This window comes from Raphanus sativus, chromosome 3, assembly GCF_000801105.2.
Source record: "Raphanus sativus cultivar WK10039 chromosome 3, ASM80110v3, whole genome shotgun sequence".
Lineage (NCBI taxonomy): Eukaryota > Viridiplantae > Streptophyta > Magnoliopsida > Brassicales > Brassicaceae > Raphanus > Raphanus sativus.
Genome location: NC_079513.1, coordinates 13,592,388 through 13,614,909, shown reverse-complemented (window position 1 = coordinate 13,614,909; position 22,522 = coordinate 13,592,388). Strand labels below are relative to the sequence as shown.

The following is a 22,522-nucleotide window of genomic DNA, read 5'->3' as shown; positions in this document are numbered from 1 at the left end:
AGTATCTTTTAGTACCAGCAGATAGTGATTCCTTGGGTTCTAACTCCATCTTTTTGGCCTCACCAACTGCAAAACAAAATAAGAAATAAATTCCTGAAGACCAATAGCTCTCAACTACACAGACATTATAACAATCAACAAGACAGGATCGAATGTACCAAACAGAAAGACAATAAGGAAACCATGAACAGTTGGTCAACTCGGTGAAATACAACTTAAAAAGTTTTAATCCAGACAACTTCTGCTGCTTGCGGCGACAAAACATGATCAAAGACAGAATCTTTGCAATAAACTCGAACTCAAAGCTTAAAACTTTGCAATAATTCCAGAAACAAAAAAAAACAGAACAATCACAATCAACTACATGAACCGTAAAGCAATCAAACACCACAAGAATACAAATTATATAAAAAATAACAGAAATCAACCACGGATTGATTTGTCAACTTAGTTAGTAGTACCTGCGATGGAGGAAACCATGAACAGCAAAACAAAAGAAGAAAGCTTTTGATCAAAAAGAGGAGGAGAAGGAGAGAGAGAGAGAGAGATATGTTTCTGTTCCGTAGAAGAAGAGTAATTTCTTGCTTACACTCTTCCTCCTCCGTTGCCGGGAAATTACACAAAACCAGAGCGTGAGAGAATGAAAAGAAAGAAAAAAACCGAATTTTATTTATTTTTATTTGCTCATGGAGAAAAAAACAGAGAGACAAACAAAATGGGTGTTTTGTGTAGTAATAACAATTATGAGTACTAAATAGTAATTTTACTTATTTAGCTAGAGTCTACAATTTTTTGAATATCGTTTTTTTTATTTATTATGTTTCTCGGTGTTAGGCCAAGTGTGCAACCGTTGACACGAACATAAACCAGCTCGATGCCAATCTGATCATTTCCTCTCTTTTTCTAAGACAAAACTATTACAAACAATTCTATAAGGTGTAGATGTGTTGACATCTGATGTGTTAATACTCATTACACATATATATATATATATATATATATGTTGTAAACCAGATGGTTTATGAATTGCTCATAACCAGATGGTTCAACAGATCGAGGTTATACTTAACCAAGATTGTACTAAACCGAGATTGTACTAAACCGAGATTGTACCAAACCGAGATTTGTTAAACCAACCATGTGTTAGTGGATTGGGTCTTGTTTCTCCTTGTATTGTTAAGTGGCGATTTCTTAACTTAAGTTAAGAAAGTCCCACATTGCTTAACTTTGTAATAGGAGGCCAAACTCCAACCTATATAAGGAGAGCCTTGTTTGCTTATGAATAATATCTCATTCTTTCACAAACAAAGCATTCGATCTCTCTTTCTCTCTCTAGTTCGATTAGTTCTTAAGCAAGAACACTAGGATTAGAGCACGTTATCAGCACGATCTTGCTCAAGATCAACCAACTCGGAGATCTTCATAAACCCTAGCCGCCGCCAACCACTTCTCTCTCTAAGATCTTTTACATTCAATTGTTTTTTAGATCTTAAACTAATCATACTTTGAATCATTTCTTTGTTTGATTGATTAAGGTTTCTAAGAAAGGAACCAATGAGAAAAATCGGCAAAGTAAAAGGTTAGATCTCAAAACCCTAATAATCTTACTTGCAGCTCAAGTTTATTTCGGTTTCATTCTTTTTATGTTTGAATCCGATTTTTTTAAAAGGTTTATGATTTTATTAAAGTTGATCTAGTTCTTGTTTAAAAACATATAAATCGATTTTATAAAATCTTATAAACTCTATTAGATCATATTTGATCAGATCCGAAATTCTAAACCTAAACCCTAAAATTTCGGATCTCAAAACCCTAAAATCCCTCATAACTTTAGTTCTGTATTAGACAACAAGCGATACCCCTTTTAAGAATGACACGCTATATGTCTAAATCAAAACATAAGTCTATGTTTAACCAAAACTTAAAATCTGATTTAAATCTTTAAAATCTAATCCTTAAAGTTAATATCAGATTAAAAGAAATTTAAATCATAAGAAAATTTTAAGCATGTGATAACATGACTTTCATTTTGTATAAGACAACAAGTGATACCCCTTATTAAAGGATGATACGCTATATGTCTAAAACAAAATTAGTCTTATGTTTCCACATTCTTTGATCAATGATCCACACTATTGTGTGGTTAGATCTTGATTTTTCTTTAGTCAATGATCCATACCACTTAGTATGGCTAGACAATAAGGTCAATGATAGACCATGGTCGATGATGTGTACCTTCCGGTACGACTAGACCACAGGCCATATTGGTCGATGAAGTACCTTCCGGTACAACTAGCCCACAGGCCGCATGAGTCGATGAAGTGTACCTAAAGTACGACTAAGACCATGCTCTCATCCATCTTATTTTAATGCAAGTTGATGGATGAATTATAAGAAAATAAAAATTTTCTAAAGACCTAAACACTCTGATCTTTGTTTCAGATGGCAAAAATCGCAAATTTGGATTTTGCACTTCTAATTGTGAGGGGTGACAATTACCTACAATGGGCACTAGATGTCGAGATTTCTCTTGGAGCCAAAGGCCTAGAGCATTGTATTGTTCCTCAGAACAAAGCTACTAAGAAAGAGAATTCTAAGACCCTCATGCTCATCCGTCACCACATTGAGGAGAGCTTAAAAGCTCAGTACCTCACAGTAAGTGATCCATACGAGTTATGGAAAGAGCTTCAGATGAGATATGATCACCAGAAGACCTTGATTCTTCCGGGTGCCACCTATGAGTGGCTTCATCTCAGGATTCAAGACTTTAAGTCTGTGAATGAGTACAACTCAGCCATGTTTAAGATAGTCTCAAAACTGAGGCTATGCGGCGAGACTGTAACTGATAAGCAGTTGTTGGAAAAGAGTTTCCAGACAATGTCCTCAAGCAATATGTTGCTTCAGCAACAATACAGACAGAAAGGTTTTAAGACCTATAGTGAGCTCATCTCATGTCTATTGCTTGCAGAACATAACAACGAGCTGCTCTTGAAGAACAGTGAGCTTAGAACACCTGGATCTAAGCATGTCCCTGAGGCAAATCATACCTCAAATGAGCCTAATGATGGTGCTGAAGCCAACCATGTCCAATATGACCCTAAGGGCCGCGGATCCTCATATGGAAGAGGACGTAGTCGTAGAGGTCATGGGCGAGGACGTGGACAAGGTGGCAACAGCAAAGGGCGTAACACCCCTTATGACCGTCCAAACCAGTCCAATAATGGACAAGGTAAAGGCAGAGGCAATGGGACTTCTTCAAAGCCACAGAATCCTGCAAGCTCACCTTGTCATAGATGCGGAATGATGAATCATTGGGCAAAGAATTGCCGCACAGCCAAGCATCTGGTCGACCTCTATCAAGAGAGTCTTAAGGGCAAGAATCCGGAAGCACACATGGTGTACAAGGATGGTGAGGACGATTTTGATCATGACAAGGATGACCTCATGGACTTTGAGACTTCAGACATACTCACTATGCTGAATGATGATCCAGTCGAATAATGTGATGCATCAAACGATTTGTGTTTGAATGCTTTTGGTGTGTTTTAGGCTTTGAGAATTTTTTAAGTGCTTTTGCATAAACTTATTTTACTTTATTTTCAATAATAATATGAAATAATAATATGAATTTCATTATTGTCTAGAATGAAAGGAAATATGGACACACTTGTGATTGATAGTGGAACAAGCCACACGATTCTTAAGGATAAGAAATTCTTTGTTAATCTAACATTGAAAGATGCCAATGTGAGCACAATAGCTGGTGTATCATCACTAATCAAAGGCCACGGCCAAGCTTATGTCTTGTTACCAAATGGGACACATCTAGAAATAGATAAAGCATTGTATTCTCCAAACTCTAAAAGAAGCCTGTTGAGCTTTAAAGACATTCGCAAGAATGGTCTTCATATTCAAACGAGTGGAGAAGGAGCCAAAGAGTTCTTAAACATCTTTGAGCTCGACCCAGACCATAAGAAGGTCTTGGAAATGATACCAGCTGTATCCACTGGTCTTTACCATGCTCAGATCAGTGCGGTCGAAGCCAATGCTATAACAATAAGCAAAGAGTTCAAGGAGAACTTTGCCTTATGGCACGACCGGCTAGGGCATCCAGGAACATCTATGATGCGTAGACTTATTCTAAACTCTAATGGTCATAACCTTAAAGGTAGACGAGTTGTTCCTAAGATCCATACATGTGTACCTTGTGCACAAGAAAAACTCCAAGTCCGACCATCACCAGTCAAAGTGACAAAGGAAACCATAGGTTTTCTGGAAAGGATACAAGGTGACATCTGTGGACCAATACACCCACCTAGTGGGAAGTTTAGGTACTTCATGGTACTAGTTGATGCATCCACAAGATGGTCCCATGTGTGTTTATTATCCACACGAAATCTAGCCTTAGCTAGACTACTTGCTCAAATCATCAGATTGAAAGCACACTTTCCAGACTTTCCTTTGAAGACTATACGTCTTGATAATGCTGGTGAATTCACTTCCCAAACCTTTTATGAGTACTGTATGTCCATGGGGGTGACAGTTGAACACTCCGTGGCACATGTCCATACACAGAACGGCCTAGCCGAGTCCTTTATCAAAAGGATTCAGATGATTGCTAGACCTTTACTCATGAAAAGTAATCTTCCAGTGGGGACATGCAGTATTGCATGCTGCGGAATTTATACGCATCAGACCATCTAGTGAGCATAGATATTTACCATCCCAACTCCTCATGGGTCGAGAGCCAGATATCTCCCATCTTAAGACTTTTGGATGTGCTTTTTATTATCCAATAGCTCCACCACAAAGAACAAAGATGGGAGCTCAGAGAAGGATGGGAATATATGTTGGATATGATTCTCCCTAAATTATAAAATACCTCGAGCCAACCACGGGTGATTTATTTAAGGCCAGGTATGCAGATTGCCACTTTGTGGAATCTGAGTATCCAACATTGGGAGGAAATAATAGCAAGCTGGTAAAAGAAATTACATGGAATCATACATCCCAAGCATGGCAAGATCCTCGAACTCAAGTCTGTGATCTTGAAGTTCAGAAGATTATACATCTTCAAGAGCTAGCTAATAAATTGCCAGATTCCTTTGCTGACCCAAATAGAATGACCAAGTCATATATACCAGCTGCTAATGCACCAATAAGAATTGATGTCCACAAGGGACAAAATCAAGTTGCTACAGAGTCTATGACACGCCCGAAACGTGGTAGACCAATTGGTTCCAAAGATAAGAATCCTCGCATAAGTAAGAAAGATGCTAAACAGACCGTGGGCGAGGGGGTGAAGGAGCTGGTCGATGTGGTCGATCTGTCCGTCCAAAAGGACCGGGACATGGACAAACCAACGTCCGGACATGGGCCGGGCGTACCAGCATCCTCAGACATGAACATTGGCACGGTTGCTAAGGGGCCTAATGAGATTTGGGACGCCAAAACTCAGGGTTCTGAACCACCTGACAATGAAGAGATCTCTATAAACTATGTCATGTCTGGAAAACAATGGAACAGAAAACATGTCGACATGGATGATTTATTTGCATATCATGTAGCGGTTGAGATCATTGAAAATGATGAGGATCTAGAATCCACGTCCATTTATGATGCATGCAAAGAAAAGATTGGCTTAAGTGGAAAGAAGCCATAAACGTGGAGTTAAACTCTTTCAAGAAGAGAGGTGTTTTTGGACCAATACTCCTAATACCACACAATCTAAAACCAGTGGGTTACAAATGGGTCTTTGTGAGAAAGAGAAATGAGAATGGTGAAGTCGTGAGGTATAAGGCCTGACTTGTTGCACAAGGATTCTCACAGAGACCAGGAATCGATTATGAGGAGACTTATTCTCCCGTGGTGGATGCAACAACATTCAGATTCCTTATAAGTCTGGCCATAAGAGAAAATCTTGATTTACGGTTAATGGATGTAATAACCGCACATCTTTATGGACCACAGGACAATGACATATACATGAAAGTACCAGATGATATTGAAATACCTAAGGATGCTAAAGGTTCTCAAGAACAGCATTGCATCAAGCTTAACAAAGCTTTGTACGGATTGAAACAATCTGGTCGTATGTGGTACAACAGATTGAGTGAGTACTTACTGAAAGAAGGCTACAAGAATGATCAAGTAAGCCCATGTATATTCATTAAGAAATCCGGCCAAGGCTATGTGATCATAGCCGTATATGTTGATGATCTAAACATACTTGGAACGACCAAAGAGATTTCCCAAACAGTTGAATATCTCAAGAAAAAATTTGAGATGAAAGATTTGGGAAAAACCAAGTTTTGCTTGGGACTACAGATTGAACATCTTAAGGATGGAATCCTTGTGCATCAAAAGACCTATACTGAAAAGGTTCTTAAAAGGTTCAACATGGATAACTGTCATCCACTTAGTAGTCCCATGGTTGTAAGATCCCTTGGTCTACACACTGATCCGTTTAGACCTAAGGCCGAGGATGAAGAGGTCCTTGGTCCAGAGTATCCTTACCTCAGTGCCATTGGCGCCTTGATGTACTTGACTACACATACTAGGCCAGACATCTGTTTTGCTGTGAGCCTATTGTCCAGATTCAGTTCATGTCCGACCATGAGGCATTGGAATGGGATCAAACACATTCTAAGATACCTACAAGGAACTAAGGATGTAGGTTTATTTTATGCTAACCAAAACAAAGAAGATTTGGTTGGTTTTGCTGATGCAGGTTACCAGTCCGATCCACACAGTGCTAAGTCCCAGACCGGCTATGTTTTCACATATAGAGGCACAACCATTTCATGGAGATCAGTCAAGCAGACCATATCAGCCACATCATCCAATCACTCGGAGATATTGGCGATCCATGAAGCAAGCAGAGAGTGTGTCTGGCTGAGACTCATGACACACCATATTCGGACAGCATGTGGAATCACGGATGGTAAAGACGAGCCGACTGTTCTTTATGAAGACAATGCGGCCTGCATAGCTCAGCTCAAAGATGGATACATCAAGGGTGACAAGACTAAGCACGTTCTCCCCAAGTTCTTCTTCACCCACGATCTTCAGAAAGAAGGAGAGGTCAAGGTACTCCAAGTCAGATCAAGCGAGAACTCAGCCGACCTCTTCACTAAGGCATTACCAACATGCACGCTCAAGAAGCTTATGCAGCAGATTGGTATGCGATCACTGAGAGACCTTCAGTGATGTTCACTTCAGGGGGAGTAATGCGGCTGTACTCTTCTTCCTATCCATAGGTTCCCTTTTTACCACATTGGGTTTTGGGTTTACTATGGAAAGATTTTAACGAGGCAGTATTCCAAACGCATTACAAGCCCTAGATGGTTATGGCATTTAGGGGGAGTGTTGTAAACCAGATGGTTTATGAATTGCTCATAACCAGATGGTTCAACAGATCGAGGTTACACTTAACCAAGATTGTACTAAACCGAGATTGTACTAAACCGAGATTGTACCAAACCGAGATTTGTTAAACCAACCATGTGTTAATGGATTGAGCTTTGTTTCTCCTTGTATTGTTAAGTGGCGATTTCTTAACTTAAGTTAAGAAAATCTCACATTGCTTAACTTTGTAATAGGAGGCCAAACTCCAACCTATATAAGGAGAGCCTTGTTTGCTTATGAATAATATCTCATTCTTTCACAAACAAAGCATTCGATCTCTTTCTCTCTGGTTCGATTAGTTCTTAAGCAAGAACACTAGGATTAGAGCAATATAATTTATTTCTTATAAGATAACATTTTAGTTTTACACAAATATCTGAATTTGATTTCAACGTATTCAGAATTTCAATATCTTGGTTAAATCAGACTTCATAAATATTTGAAATTAAACAGTATTAATAGTGTTAAGAAACAAGATTTGAGGAAATACGTGGTCGGTTCTAGATTAAAACCATGCCATGCTTCGAAACCCAGCCACAGCGATTTAACATCCTTACTGCTGGGGCGCTGGACCCCTTCGGGGGATATTTGGGAAAGTGGCTGCCCAGACACCAGAGATATCAAAAAAAAATAAAACCATGCCATGAATCCTTTATCTATTATTCAAGAAACATTATAATATTTGAGATATGCCACCTAAAATGATTTCTACATTTTTTAAAAATATATATTTTTTCTACATAAGCATATATTAAATTTTTAATTCAATTAGTTATTAATATATAAAATAACATTGTTCATTTATCATGAAAATTACACGTTCTTATGTATGTTTTGGGTTAGTTGATTTTTTTCTGGATTGTTTCATTTTTAGTCTTATTTAAAAAACAAAGTATTTCTTTTTTTTTTGAAATGCAAATTATTAAGAAGCACAAATGTAGAATGCAAAACCCACTCATAAGTTTTTTTCTTTTACAACATAGTTAAAATATAAAAAGACAGATACTAAACGATAATAGCAAATAAGCTCAAAAAGATATAAAAAACCAAATCTCAATGCCGAAGAAACGGCCCCTGAATCCCGCCCAAACGGTTTGGCCAAACCCTGGGCCTCCGAAGAAGAAATGAGTGCCCCCATTCTCTTGTACGAAGATCTTTGATTTTGTAGCATTCTGGATTTGTTGTTATTGCCTTCAAGTTTTGGATTGATTGGAGACTGTTGTTGTCATAGACAACTTCCAAGTTGCGAAAATAGCCGCTTTTCCCGAAGCCTTCATCAGGGAAGTGGCCAGAACCCATCTGGGTCTTCGTGTCTCGGCTGAAACTCTGTGAGTTGATGATTTCGCCAGCCCATTCTATGGACTCCGCATGATCAGCTAAGGTCGTAAATAATTCCTCCGTCCAATATCCTACTAGTTTATTGTTTAAACTTAGCCACCAGTTTCCAGATTTTCTTTCCTGTAATTTGTTTATCCACTAGAACAAAAATTAATAGATTCAGAATCTTTAAAATGATTATATTATATAATTTATAATATCTATACTATTAAAGTAAAATACCTAATAGGTTTTTGTCCCTGCTTTTTCAAGTTATTTACAGCCAAATGCCATTGTCATTTTTTAATGAAAATCGTAAATAATCAGACCAATCAGAAACCTTTGATTATAGCCCGTTATAGCCCAACATACATATTAAGGCCCCGCTGCAGTCTACCCTTTTCGTTTTAAAATACACTGAGCAATGATTGTTCAGTCCATCAAATTCATCTTCATGATCAAGGTTCTATACCATGAAAACCCCATCAAATCATGTTTTCTTTTTCTCAAACCCTATACCCTGAAATGAAAATCAAAAATAATATGGATATAAAGTATTGATAAACTTATGTAGATGATTTTGTTGGTATAAAAACTCATCATTCATGGAATTGAGATAGAGACTACATACCAAACTTATGATCAAGTATTATGAATATAACACTTGCATATACGTTATATTTTAATATTTCAAATTTCAAATATTAAAATAAATATATTTAATCACAAGTTTTTTTTTTTGGTCATCAATATTTAATCACAAGTTACTATGGTCTATTTCGTATTTTCTAAAACAATATATATTTAAAATCGATAATCTAAATTTACAGGTATTTTTAATGTATAGATTTGGATACCAAATCTATTATAACTATAATTTTTCAAATCATCCCTTATTTTTCGTTATCAATTTAAAAAGATTAACATACTCCTAAATCTCGGCAAGTATTAATAATATAGATATTCCCTATATGATTTGCCAATTTAAAAGGTGGAAGATATTATTTACCTACAATCATGGTGCAAATAAATGTACAACCAATTTTAGAAAAAAATAAGATACGCCTGTAACTTAATCACTTGCAAAGGCTACATTCACAGTTCACAAAATATATCTATAGTCTAGATTGCGTGTTACTTACTCACATAATATTACTGGTGACAAATTGGTAACTGCATTTAATACTATTAACTATAAAAATCTCGCAAAATATTTTGAGTACCCTACCAGTTTTCGAAATACCTAATCTATTCTTCCTACTACTTCTTCCTATTATAAATACTGACGACTCTTCCTACTCAAACTCATTCCGTCAAACAAAAAATATGGCTTCTAAATCGAAAATCAACACATCGAATGCTGCTACTGAAGAAATCACCGCCATCAGCGCCTTGAAGCCAAGGCACACCAATAAGATTGTTCATGTCAAGGTTCTACATTCGTGGGAACAAAACATTAATCAAGGGGGAACTATGGAATTCGTCTTCGCTGATGAGAATGTAAGCAATCCTAACTTTTTCAAGAATGTTTTGATTTGTTTACTTTTTTTTTAAAGAAAATCTATCTATAATCTAGCTGTTTATTCCCCTAACAACCAGTTTCAGTTCGAAACCTAAGTTACTACAATTTTAAGCTTTTAAAATTGACTTACTTGGGTTTGTATTTATTTGCAGCCATGTCTTTGTCCCATGTCCTTCAAATGTATAAAGCTTCTGTCTCTAAACTTTTAACTGCTAGACATGTACTACTTTTGGTATCACCATGATCTCCCTTTTCGTGATGGTAAATGTTTACTTCTAACATATTTATCTGGATCCAAATTTATCCCTGCTGTCAAATGTAAAATTCAAACATATATTAATAAACTAATAATGCTATTTCTCTATGAAGTACGATTTATATTAATGTAAAAGAAGACAAAGAATCTGGAAAAAAACTTATCTTTTATTTTAAAATCATGTTTATCTTCATAGAAGAATGAAACCCAGAACTTCGTATTTGGAATATGAATATCTTCTCTGAAAGTTTATTATTCCTGAAAGCCAAAAAAAAAAAAACTAACCCTTTTTAACAATACAACTTAATCTTACATGCTCTTGCCACTGTTATTTGTCTTTTGTTTCCATATTTTTTTTCAATCAGTTTTAAAACCATTAGATTTTTATTAACTATTAGCTATGGATCAAAAAGAAATACGTGAAAACAGATTTACCATTTTTGGTCTTTCAAATCTTCTTTGGACTATGTCAAACAGAGCTGAAACTGTGAAGTTCGTCAACCATCTCAAACTCATCGTGTCTTCCACGGATGCCTTCAGATTCAACATGCAAAACAAGTAAGACTTTTTTAAAACTCTTTATCTCTGTTACAAGAAAAAGTTAGAGAAAATCACCTAAATAGATCAGAAACAGAGAAGTCCTCTGTGGATCTATCGAGTTTGGATCATCATGAAGTTTTCCAGCAAATCTGAAAACCTCGATAGTTCTTTGATTTGCTACCGTCGATCTTAACCTCTTCAAGCAGACGCTTCCATCTTTACCACCGGAAGTACGCCGCGGCCGTTCATATCATGAGTTTCACCATGGAAATCGTTTTCCGTTAAAGAACATCGAGACAGAAAATTTTGTTCTTTCCTTTTTTTTTGTTTTTTGTTTAAAACTGAATGGTCATCGACCACACAATTTTGTCGGTTCAGATGTTTTTACTTTGGGCTATTTGGGCCGAGATTAGTATATGTTGTAATTCCATTTCTTATTTTTTTGTGAAATATGAAATTTGGGCCCATTTCAAATATTTAGTTTGTACTAACAAACATGATTAAACATATGATTATCAGTTTTTACTTTTTTTTAATCTATGTTAAGACATTCCTAAAATATCTTAATATTATAATGAAAAACGTAAATATTTATTCATAGCTTAGTATATTAATATTAACAAATTAAAATTGTATATAAAATAACTTTACAAAAAAGTCTCATCATAATAAAATTTATTTCATAGAAAATACCACTTTAAATCCTTTCACAACATCAATCCAAATTTTTTGAACATCATAATTTACTAATAAAATAATAATAAAAAAAGACGATAATTTTTGTTCAAAAAATCATAAAGATGCTAATTTTATGTTTGCTAAAAAAACTATAAAAAATTACATTTCTCAATTAATTTCAAAATTTTATTTTACGAAAGTAGGAAAGAAACAAACCCGCTCTTTTTAAATCCTTCTCAAAATATATTAGTACTTTTAATAATAAAAAATCATAAAAACATAAACGATCAGCACAATTACAAATGTATTTTAAAGAATTTAAAGTCTCTGAAAAAATAGATTTTATAATATTTATCTCTTTTAAATGAATTTTTAAAATAAAAACAATCTCGCGCTTTGAAAACGCGGATCAAAATCTAGTAGTTTGATAAAGAAACTATATAGAACATCACTGAATACATAGTATGATAAGCGATCAGATACTAACCTTCCATATGTGGACGGTAATCTCAAATTGGCTACTTCCGAAAGAGGAAACCGGAGAAATAGCCTCCAATAACGATATTGCCACTGGTTTGTATAAAACCAGGGCATCGAACGTTATAGCATCCAGTTTTGTAAGCACTATTCTGGAAAATATTTTAATTATCTATTAGCATGAAAAACTAATTCAAAATCAAGTTATCGTTGTTTATTAATATCTACATATAACCTATTTTTTTATTTAGTGTAAATATTAATAAAAGTAGTATACTGGTTTAAAATTTAAGAGCGTGATTGACTTTTTTAGCAACAGAGCGTGATTGAGAGTGGTAAAAAATCAATCTCGTGTTTGTAATTTAAATCCTAAGATTGTATTTCGAATTTAGATATAGGTCGATGTAAATATTATTTTCTGTTAATGATTTGCGTAACTAAATATGGTTTCTTTAACTTTTACTGATAACTATAGTTATATATATCAGTTCAAAAAAAAAACTATAGTTATATATATAATTTTATTGTTTTTTAATATTGTTTAGAGACTACTGTTTCGGAAAGAATATTGATTCGGGTTTGTTGAAAGTTACAATATTAGTCCATTTTAAAGTTGGTATAGAAATAGTAAACTCTGAAATAATTACGTTGGGATGGAGTTTAGTGATACTAAATATATAAAACAACAATATATTTTTTTCAATAACAAATTTATGTTTTTGTAACTTAAAATAAATGAGCTAAACTGATAGTGCACAATTTAAGAGCACCGTCCAGAAAAGGAATAAGCGAGTCTTGTTGTCCTTATACAACTTAGGCAGAACCTACATATTTGAAGAATTAAAACCAACTAGTGTGTTAGTCGTTTATAATTATACATTTACATCTATTGGTTAAATTAAAATTTAGAAAACAAACATAATAAAGAATACCTGCAAGCCAACTCCGATGGTATTAAGATTACCATAATTGTATCCTCCCGAACTAATCCATATATGCGATATATACATTTCTTTTGCTTCGTCTTCTATGGCTGGATCCAGTCCACACGTTTATCGTAGATTTTGTTCCATATAATTTCTGTTGCGTCTCCGTATTACGTAACCCGTAACCATGATCGCGTACTGTCATATCTGATAATTAGACTAAATAAACATCACAGCACGAAGATGAAAGTTTCTTAGTAAAAACGATGGAAAGGTTAAAATAAGCAAAATACAAATAAAATTAAGCAAAACACAGATGCAAAATAAGAAAAAAATTAAGAAAAACATAAAACTATATTGTTTAGTTTGCTTTGATGTTTGCATTTTATTGATGACAAAAACAAATAACTGTTTCCGAAAAACGTGAGTTCTTATCTATTAGAGCATATGTTTGATAAAAAAAAAATTAGCAACACAAAATCAAGATGATTGTCAAGGAGATACAATATTATCACTAATTTGTATAAAACCAGGTTCTTCAAGATTTTGTATTCGTCGCTCTTGAGAATACTGTTTATGATATTGCTATTAGAATCCAAAACCTAATTTTTTTTTTTTTTTTTTTTTTTTTTTTTTGACGGCAAACGGCTATTCTATTACTCAGGCTTGAGGTGGTCTAGGTAACCAGACCGGAATAGAACAACCAATAAAATGTAACTTCCTATGGAAGGATCTAGCTGTCTTAGCTAAAAAATCTGAAATCTGATTACGCGCTCTAGGAATATACGAAATCTTGAAGTCTGGAAAGCATATGAGCAGTGTCTCTATCCTCTCTAGTTCCGTAGCAAAACTTGGCCAAGCATGAGGTTCCTTGATCATAGCAATCAAGTCCTTGCAGTCTGTTCCAAAGTTCTGGCAAATTGAATGTTGAAGCATATTTTCCATCGCCCATCGCAGTGCTCCCACTTCTGAGTGCAGAGCTGATTCTCTTCTGGGGATGTTCTGTGATCCCATGAGTTTCGTGACTCCCCTGCTGTCCAACCAGACCCATCCACACCCACTAAATTGAGCCTGAGATGTCCATGATCCATCCAGCAAACAAATATTCCCCAAGCTTATGACTTGAGGTTCCTCTGCATTACTCTCCTGTACCACTGGTGGTATCGTTTCATTGGCATTAAACCAAGCTTGACACTCACTCTCAGCATATCGAACTAGTTCCAGAGGATCTCTGTCTATGCCCCTAAAGAGTTTATCATTTCGAGCCTTCCAAATATACCAAATCAGCCAGGGATAAGGATCCCTGTCTTGATCTGGTTCAAATGTACCGTTCTTTTCCCAGAAGAGGTAGTTCATACTCGTGTATATACTTGGCGTTGGAAAAACAGCAGGACTCGTTGGAGTTGATGAGTGTAGCCAAACTTGTAGAGCAGGTGGGCATTCGAAAATAGCATGTGTTACTGATTCCTCTGGCTCACCACATCTTGGGCAGTAATTATCACATCTAATATTTCGCCTTACTAGGTTTCTCGTTACTGCCACTTGACCAGTTAACAATTGCCATATAAGGTGACAAATTTTCTTCGGCGCCTTTATCTTCCAAGCAAAGGCTTGAAGCTTTGTAATACTTGGCTCTAGCACTTGTTTTTCGTCTGCATCCTTTAGAAGATTTTGAGCAACCCAATATCCCGACTTGACTGTATATTGTCCATTTTTTGTGAAGCTCCAGCAAAACGTGTCAGGCCTATGCGTTGTGCTTATGGCCAAACTCCTTATAAGGGGTATGTCAGCAGGGCTGACATATTGTTCCAGTAAATCAACATCCCATTCCTTCAACTCCTGATTAATAAGATCACTCACCCTCATATTTGGATGCATAACTGGCGCTATAGGTATAGCCGGCCTAGCAGGGGTCATTGGAATCCAGGGATCCTCCCACACCTTCACCTCATAACCAGAATGTATTTTCTGCCTTATTCCCAACAACAAAAGCTCCCTCGCAGCGGAAATACTAATCCACACATAAGAAGGACTATTTACAGAATTTACTCGCAAAGGCGAGCTTAGTCTGTAATATCTTCCTCTTAAGACCCGGGCGACCAGCGAATCCGGAGTTTGTGTTAGCCTCCATAATTGTTTTGCTAATAATGCCAAGTTGAACTCATGGATCATACGAAATCCAATCCCTCCTTCTTCTCTCGGTAGGCAAACTTTCTCCCATTTCGACCAGTGTATTCCTCTTTTTGGGGGATTTGAGCTCCACCAGAATTGAGCAATAGCACTGGCAAGTTTTTCACATATCTCCAATGGGAGCAGGAAAGTAGACATAACATACGTCGGGAGAGCTAGCAAAATGGACTTAATCAATACCTCCTTCCCACCTTTCGAGAGCCAACGACCTGTCCAGCCATTCACTCTATGCATTAATTTGTCTTTTAGGAAGGCAAAGAGCTTGCATTTTGAACCACTAATATCTTCTGGGATACCCAAGTAAGTCCCCATCCCTCCATCATTTTGTATTCCAAGTACATCTTTGATCTCTTGCCTTGTGGTTGCGTTAATCCTCTTACCAAAGAGTAAGGAGGATTTATCAAAGTTAATACATTGTCCTGATGCTTTACCATAGATCCTGATCACTTTCATTACTTCTTCACATTCACGGGGCTCCGCCTTACAAAAGAAAAGGCTATCATCAGCAAATAGTAGGTGAGATACCGATGGACACGCGCGGGTAACGCGCATCCCCGTTATCTTTCCCTGGTTCTCTGCATGATTAAGAAGGCTAACGAGCGCTTCCGTGCATAGAATAAAAATGAAAGGAGATAAAGGATCCCCTTGTCGTAGTCCCCTTCCTGGGATAATATTTCCTCTTGGTTGCCCATTCATGAGGACTTTGTATTGTACCGACGTAATACATCTCATTATCCATGTGATCCATGTTTCTGAGAAACCCATCTTTCTCATCACAGCATCAATAAATGACCATTCCATCCTATCATAGGCTTTACTCATATCTGTTTTAATAGCCATTCTTTTGTTGCGCCCACTTGGCTTGGTCCTTAGAGCATGAAACATCTCTTGAGCAATCATAATATTGTCAGATATCTGTCTTCCAGCAACAAAGGCTGACTGGGTTTCCGATATTAATTCTGGCAATACCTTTTTAAGTCTCTGGCATAGGACTTTAGAGATAATCTTGTAACTTACGTTACACAAACTAATAGGCCGAAACTGAGCCATCTCATTAGGTTTTGTTGTCTTTGGGATTAGACAAATATTAGTCTCATTCAGTCCATCTGGCATTATCCCTTCAGTAAGGAATTTATTAACCATAAGAGTTAAATCATCCTTTACTATATCCCAGAACTTCTGGTAAAACAGCGCAGTCATCCCATCTGGTCCCGGAGCTTTTTCTGGATGCATAGCAAAGAGTGCTAATTTAATCTCCCACTCCGATACCGGTGCTGTAAGACTTTCATTCATTGGCTCCGTTATTGTCGTAGGAACTTCAGATAGAGCTTCTTCAATATCATGTGGATTAGAAGACTCAAAGATTTGTCTAAAATAACTAGTAGCAATGGCTACTAATCCTTCTTCATCTTCCACAATATTTCCATTTTCATCCAGTAGCTGAGTGATCTTGTTCCTTGCTCTCCTTTGTTTCGTTAAGGCATGGAAAAATTTCGTATTACGATCTCCTTCTCTCAACCAAAATACGCGACTCTTTTGTTTCCAGAACATTTCTTCTGCCTTAAGAGCATCAGAAAGCTCCTTCAAAGCCGCTGCAATTTCCTCAGTTGTGGCATTATCATCTGCATATAGACCCTCTACTTTTTCTTTAAGCTCTTCCACCAGTTTTGCAGAGTTGATATTATTTTGTCTCCTCCACTCGCTCAATGCTTTCCTACAACTGGCAATATGTTCCATTATAGAAGCATTGGGAGAAAGATCAGGTGATTTCCATCCCTCTAATATAACTTGTCTCAGTTCCTCATTGTCCAACCATCTTTTGTCAAACTTGAATTTCCTCGATCTCCTGGATGGTTTTTTGAGGATATCAGCAAGTATCGGACGATGATCCGAACCCCATAACCTCATATACTTCGTCTTCGAATGAGGGAACTTATCATGCCAGTCTGCATTTCCTACTGCTCTGTCCAGACGACATCTTACGGTTACTCTCCCTGCTCTCTTACCAACCCATGATAGCATGTCTCCAGTGTATGGAAATTCTAGCATCCCACAGTCGCTCAGCATTTGCTTGAAAGGTAGAAATGAGCTATCAGTACGTTGTCTACCTCCTTCTTTTTCATTATGACCAGTAATCTCATTGAAATCTCCTATCATAAACCAAGGTCCAGTTCTTGTTGTTGAGAAACGCGTAAGACGTTCCCAAACTTGATCTCTTCGTTCTAGTACAGGATCCCCATAAACAAACGTCATAAAGACTTTTATTCCATCAATTACTGCCTCAATGTCAATCATTCTGTTATTTGAAAATAAAACATTAACTTGAAATTCATCCATAAAAAAAAGAGCTAAACCTCCGCTGAGACCAAGTGGCTCAACGGTAAACAAACGATCAAATCCTAAATCAGCCTGAATGTTTTGCAACAGCAGCTTCTTGTTCTTCGTTTCAGAAAGGAACACAAGTCCTGGGCGATGCTTCTGACACATCTCCGTAAGGCGTCGAACTGTGAGGTCGCTCCCTATCCCTCGACAGTTCCAACTGATTGTCTTCATGGGAAATGTTTTGATGAGTTTTTGGAACTCATCAAACCATTCACTTTAGACGAACCAGTACCCTTGTACCTTCCTGTATGCCTCCCACTCTCGCCCTCCCCATTAGATGGTAGCGACGGTGTAGTAGAACGGGGTCTAGGTGATCCACGACGAAGAAAAGAAAATTTCTTATTTTGAATACCCAATGGAGCATTCTTTTTGGAGGCCGACTTCCTACTTGTGGTCTTCTTTCTAGACACATCTTTTCCGGTTCTCTCCAGCTTCTCCTCTTGTTGCGCCCTAGAGTAATCTCCTTGTTCCATCTCTATGAGATCATCGCCCAATAAATCGTCCATCTCAACATCATCATCAAAATGAGTCGCTTCTGGCTCCACAAAAGAGTCGGAGATCTCCATACCATTTAACGCACCAATGATAACAGCATCCTTGGGAGGACTTGTATCCGGTGAATAAGTAAGAGATCGTGGGGCAATGTTCCGAATGGTAACATTGTCATGGGTTGAGGTCACAATCTTGCTTGCGATTTTCTTACTTGCAGATTCCACACGCCCAGAATTCTGAACTTCTACACGCATGATCTGTAGCGGTTCCGCATCATCAGGTCCATTTCCTCTTCTGATAGCTTGTATTCTTGATCCATGTTCATAAGGAACTATGTCTCGAGACTCAGATGTCATTGGCAACTGAACATGGTGTCTGCGCTTCTCTCGCCATTCCAACTCGTCCTTGCGATCATATGGACCATGACGGCTGTTTCGAGAGTTACGATCATCCCTTTTCCTCAATACTCTATCCTTATATGAAGGTCTTTGGTTGTAGTTGCGATTGTTATAGGATTCCTTCTCCTGATAAGATAACCTGTTCTGGTACCTCCTAGGAGAAACATTCATCCGAGAGCCAGCCTCTCTCAAACCACCTTGTATGGACCGAGACCTATCTGTGTCATTGCGCATCACTGGTCGTCGATCATCTTCCTCAAATGGTCTTTGAACCCGATCAAAAACCGCTGGACGAGGTTGCATTTGAGCTGGAGGTACACGTACAAGCTGCTGAACCTCCGTCTTCGTTGGACAGTACTCTTTCTCATGAGTTAAGAACCCACAAGTTGTGCAGTGTTTAAAGAGAAGGTCATACTTGATCTGAATTGTCACTTCTCCACCCTTAGACGCAACCTTCCTGCTGAATATTAGCGGTTTTCGTGTATCAACATCAATCAGCATCCGTCCCTCTTCCAGCTCCATGGTATCAACATGCCCCAAACGTTGCCCAATTCTTTTCAAATTGTCAACGATCCATAGGTGTAGCGGCATGCCGGTTATAGTCACCCAGAATGGAATGACCCAAGGATAAGCATCATGTATGATTGGTTCCCACCTTACGAGCACAAACATGCAGTAGTTAAAATGGAAAGGACCCTGTTGAAGTACATGTTTGATGTCCTCTTCACTGGTGAAGTTAAAAAGGAACTTCCCATTCCCAAGATCATTTGCCGTTACTCGATCCTGAACACCCCAACTGTTAGGCATGTAATGAATTAGCTTCTCTACATCTTGTTTCTTTGGATTAAGGATCTTCCCAATTAAAGACATTTTGAATTCTTTGATAGCTTGCTTCTCATCCTGATCAATGAGCTGAATAGGTTCATCATTATCCTCATAAAGGATTCCCTTTCCCTTGATATCTACCATATGAGTAGACGTGAATCTAGAAGACGATCCCATCTTAGAAATCTCTCAAGTCAGTACTCTGTTTTTCCGTACCAAAAACAGAGCAGAACAGAGGAAGACTCTGTTTTATAATTGAAACAACGTGTGTCAAAGGAGCAGCACGTCGGAGACAGGATAAACAACGATCGATCCAATATAGCCAATAAATATTATCGTCAGAGAACACCAATGAGAGAACGTGACGTAATTGAGACAGTGGAAGCTCTTTACGTCAGTTGGTGAATAGATCAGAGAGCGTAACAAAGGTTACTATGCTGATCTGAAAACGGAGACTTCACCGCGAGACAGATCGTTGGCGTGCCGGAGATGTGTCCTTGTGAATCCGTAGCGAGGCAAGGCGTTGCAGAGCTTTAGAGTGGCGGATACGCAATCGAGAGAGAGTGAATCACCGAGAGAGAGAACAAGAAGCGGGGAATGCTGATCACCGACAATGGTCGTGTTAATCAGTTTGGGATCAGAATTTCAAAGAAAATTCTGGATCTGAATCGCCTCCATGATCGCCCTCGAGAGCCCTAGGGTTTTCGCGTACGCACAATATTTCACTACCATTTCAAGTGTATCCAAAACCTAATTCAAGTTAACTCAATAACATATCGATATTCTTTGTAAGTTCATCTTATATTAATTAATTATATAAATATGTGAGTGGGCATGATATGTGTTTTATATCATATTAAACTATCATTATTTGATAAATCTACAGTAACTCAAACATGTATTTTAAAATTTTATTTTAAATCCACTGTTATTAAATTTTGACATTTCATATGTTACGATTCCATTTCCAGATAACATGAACAGATGGATGTTCTTAATTTATTCACACCTTCGTCTGTCATCTCGGAAATGTTATCCATACTTTGCCGTGCTAATTTTCACTTCAGAAGTTGGCCAGATGCTTTCCTTTTGAACCTTATTCATAATAAGATATTCTGATGGTGTTTCCTGTATTTTGTTTACAATAAAAAGGTACTAATTTTCTTAAGAAAATAGTAGATCAACATATGAATAGATAATTGTTAATCAAAACATATATGAATAACAATATTTTTCTAAAAATACCTTGATTTTGTGGATTTGTAAAAGATGTTTCTAAAGCTAGTTGCTTATTCCGGTCTACGCACTTGTCTTCATCGGAAGCCTTAGAAGAAAAATAACATATTAGTATAATCTAAAGATATATCACCCAAATATATATGTAGCTTTTAAACCCCAAATGAAATAAATATTACCATAATATAATTATATGACTGCACAGTTGTGACGATGAGTAAAAGAACTAGAATGACCCGTATGATACACGTTTTGTTGAAGAACTCAGAAATTGCTCTAGATCAAAAAATAAACCTGATGTTTAGAAAATTATACAAGCAACACATGACCTAATTCTGAAAAAACATATGAAATTACTAAAATTTGTTCATAAAAATTGTATATTTAATACATTAGTAGTACTACTAGTTTAATTATTTGATTTATATAACTCTGTGGTTTTATTCTTTTAATGCAAAAAAAAATTGACAACAAAAATCAGGATATATGAACAAAATAAGCAAAATGTAAATAAATTAAGCAAAACATATACAAAAATAAGTAAAAATTAAGTTTAACATAAACAAAAATGCTTATTTTTTATTTGCTTTGATGTTTGCATTTTATAACCTAAATATAAGTAAATCAATACTTAAACATGAAAGTGACCTAGGCTAGAATGATAATAAAAGTCAACCCAGTGTAATACACTGTAAATGCCTCCTATATTTACTGTGAAGCAAGAAGAAATCAAATGCTTTTTGACAATTGGTAGTTTGGAACCAAGTGCACCATCTACTTTGAAAGGGTAATTCGCAAAGCCATCAAATTATTTCATTGTGTTATTTGGACATATGAGTTATTTTTAACACGATTTTATTTCCCTAAAACTGTTTCTTAGCAACAAGAGTTGAAATAGTTATATTTATATTCAAGCATTTTATTGAAGTAGTCATCTTTTTATTTTTAACAATCTGATATAAAATATAAATAAAAAGATTCGCATACCATAAATCAGTTATATTTATGAGTTTATAAACGATTTAGAAAATAAAGAAGTAAGGAAATATATATAGAAAAAATAATAACCAACTTTTAGAAGTAAATTTATAAGAGAAATTGGTTTCTAAAAATAATAGTAAGCTTTTAGAAAAAAGTTTAACAACTAAAAACAGAATTAAAAATGTGTTTAAAACTCTCTGTTTATAAAATAATATCATGATCCGCGCGACCGCGCGGATTTTATTTTTTATTTTTAACATATAACATATATTCTATAATAGTTGATACTATTTGGAATTTGTCCTTTTCACATAATGTGGTTTTATATAATTTTGAGTTTGTCTAAAACATATTGTTTAAGAACAATGTTTAAAACTGTTTTTTCTATTAATAATTTTTTATTGGTGTATTAGAGATATACAGTGAAACCTCTATAAATTAATAATGTTGGGACTATACTAAAACTATAATTTTTATTAATTTATAGAGATTATTAATTCATCGAGATACTAATTGAACCAAAAACTCAATTTGAGACTATGAAATTATACTAATTTATAGAGATATTAATTTATATATTATTAATTTAAAGATGTTATATTGTAACTGTATAGTGAAAACACTAATATAATATCAACCAATACGATTTGCTTTTGACATTGTGTTTTTTGGGATTTTTTTCTAAAGTTTTGTGAATGTCCAATGATGAATACGAAGACAAGTACTTGTACACACATTTTAGTAGGAGAAATGAATATTTTCTAACCTATTAAGTCAGATATAATAAATACAAAATCTCTTGACATCGAGATTTTATGTATAGTAGAATAAACTTGGAGAAGAGGGTTTTCCATATTCATGATTTTTCAAATCTGACAATTTGATTGTGAATATT

General features: G+C 36.1%; 2 protein-coding genes and 1 long non-coding RNA gene across 5 annotated transcripts in view; 1 reads left to right on the top strand and 2 right to left on the bottom strand.

The window, feature by feature from the left end:
* The window catches only part of LOC108848063 (protein MEI2-like 2), a 4,336-nt gene extending 3,644 nt beyond the window's left edge, over window positions 1-692 (bottom strand). Inside the window, exons 1-2 of the mRNA XM_018621470.2 lie at window positions 462-692; window positions 16-66 (exon numbers count right to left, since the gene is read on the bottom strand). Of these exons, the coding sequence (XP_018476972.2) occupies window positions 16-66; window positions 462-480 (70 nt within the window). The 5' untranslated portion in view covers window positions 481-692. The remainder of the gene's footprint in view (window positions 1-15; window positions 67-461) is intronic.
* A 1,525-nt stretch (window positions 693-2,217) lies between these two features.
* On the top strand, window positions 2,218-3,501 carry LOC130509997 (uncharacterized). The gene is made up of 2 exons (XM_057006334.1): window positions 2,218-2,286; window positions 2,443-3,501. The coding sequence occupies exons 1-2, from the start codon at window positions 2,218-2,220 to the stop codon at window positions 3,499-3,501; spliced, it is 1,128 nt and encodes a 375-aa protein (XP_056862314.1).
* A 4,833-nt stretch (window positions 3,502-8,334) lies between these two features.
* LOC108837881 (uncharacterized) lies at window positions 8,335-11,406 on the bottom strand. Of its 3 annotated transcripts, none has more exons than XR_008943592.1 (5): window positions 11,118-11,406; window positions 10,938-11,036; window positions 10,377-10,760; window positions 8,968-9,244; window positions 8,335-8,883 (listed from the first exon to the last, which is right to left on the bottom strand). It is a non-coding gene; the product is annotated as an uncharacterized LOC108837881 (long non-coding RNA). The 3 variants fall into 3 exon arrangements; XR_008943593.1 differs by having other exon boundaries at window positions 9,065-9,244; XR_008943591.1 differs by lacking the exon at window positions 8,968-9,244 and having other exon boundaries at window positions 11,118-11,405.
* Window positions 11,407-22,522: the final 11,116 nt, after the last annotated feature.

Bases quoted from the DNA above. Each gene is read 5' to 3' on its own strand.
- LOC130509997 (XM_057006334.1), top strand. From the start codon at position 2,218: ATGGTCGATGATGTGTACCTTCCGGTACGACTAGACCACAGGCCATAT. The intron at 2,287-2,442 runs GTACAACTAGCC...TCTTTGTTTCAG, and splicing joins GGTCGATGAAGTACCTTCCG to ATGGCAAAAATCGCAAATTT.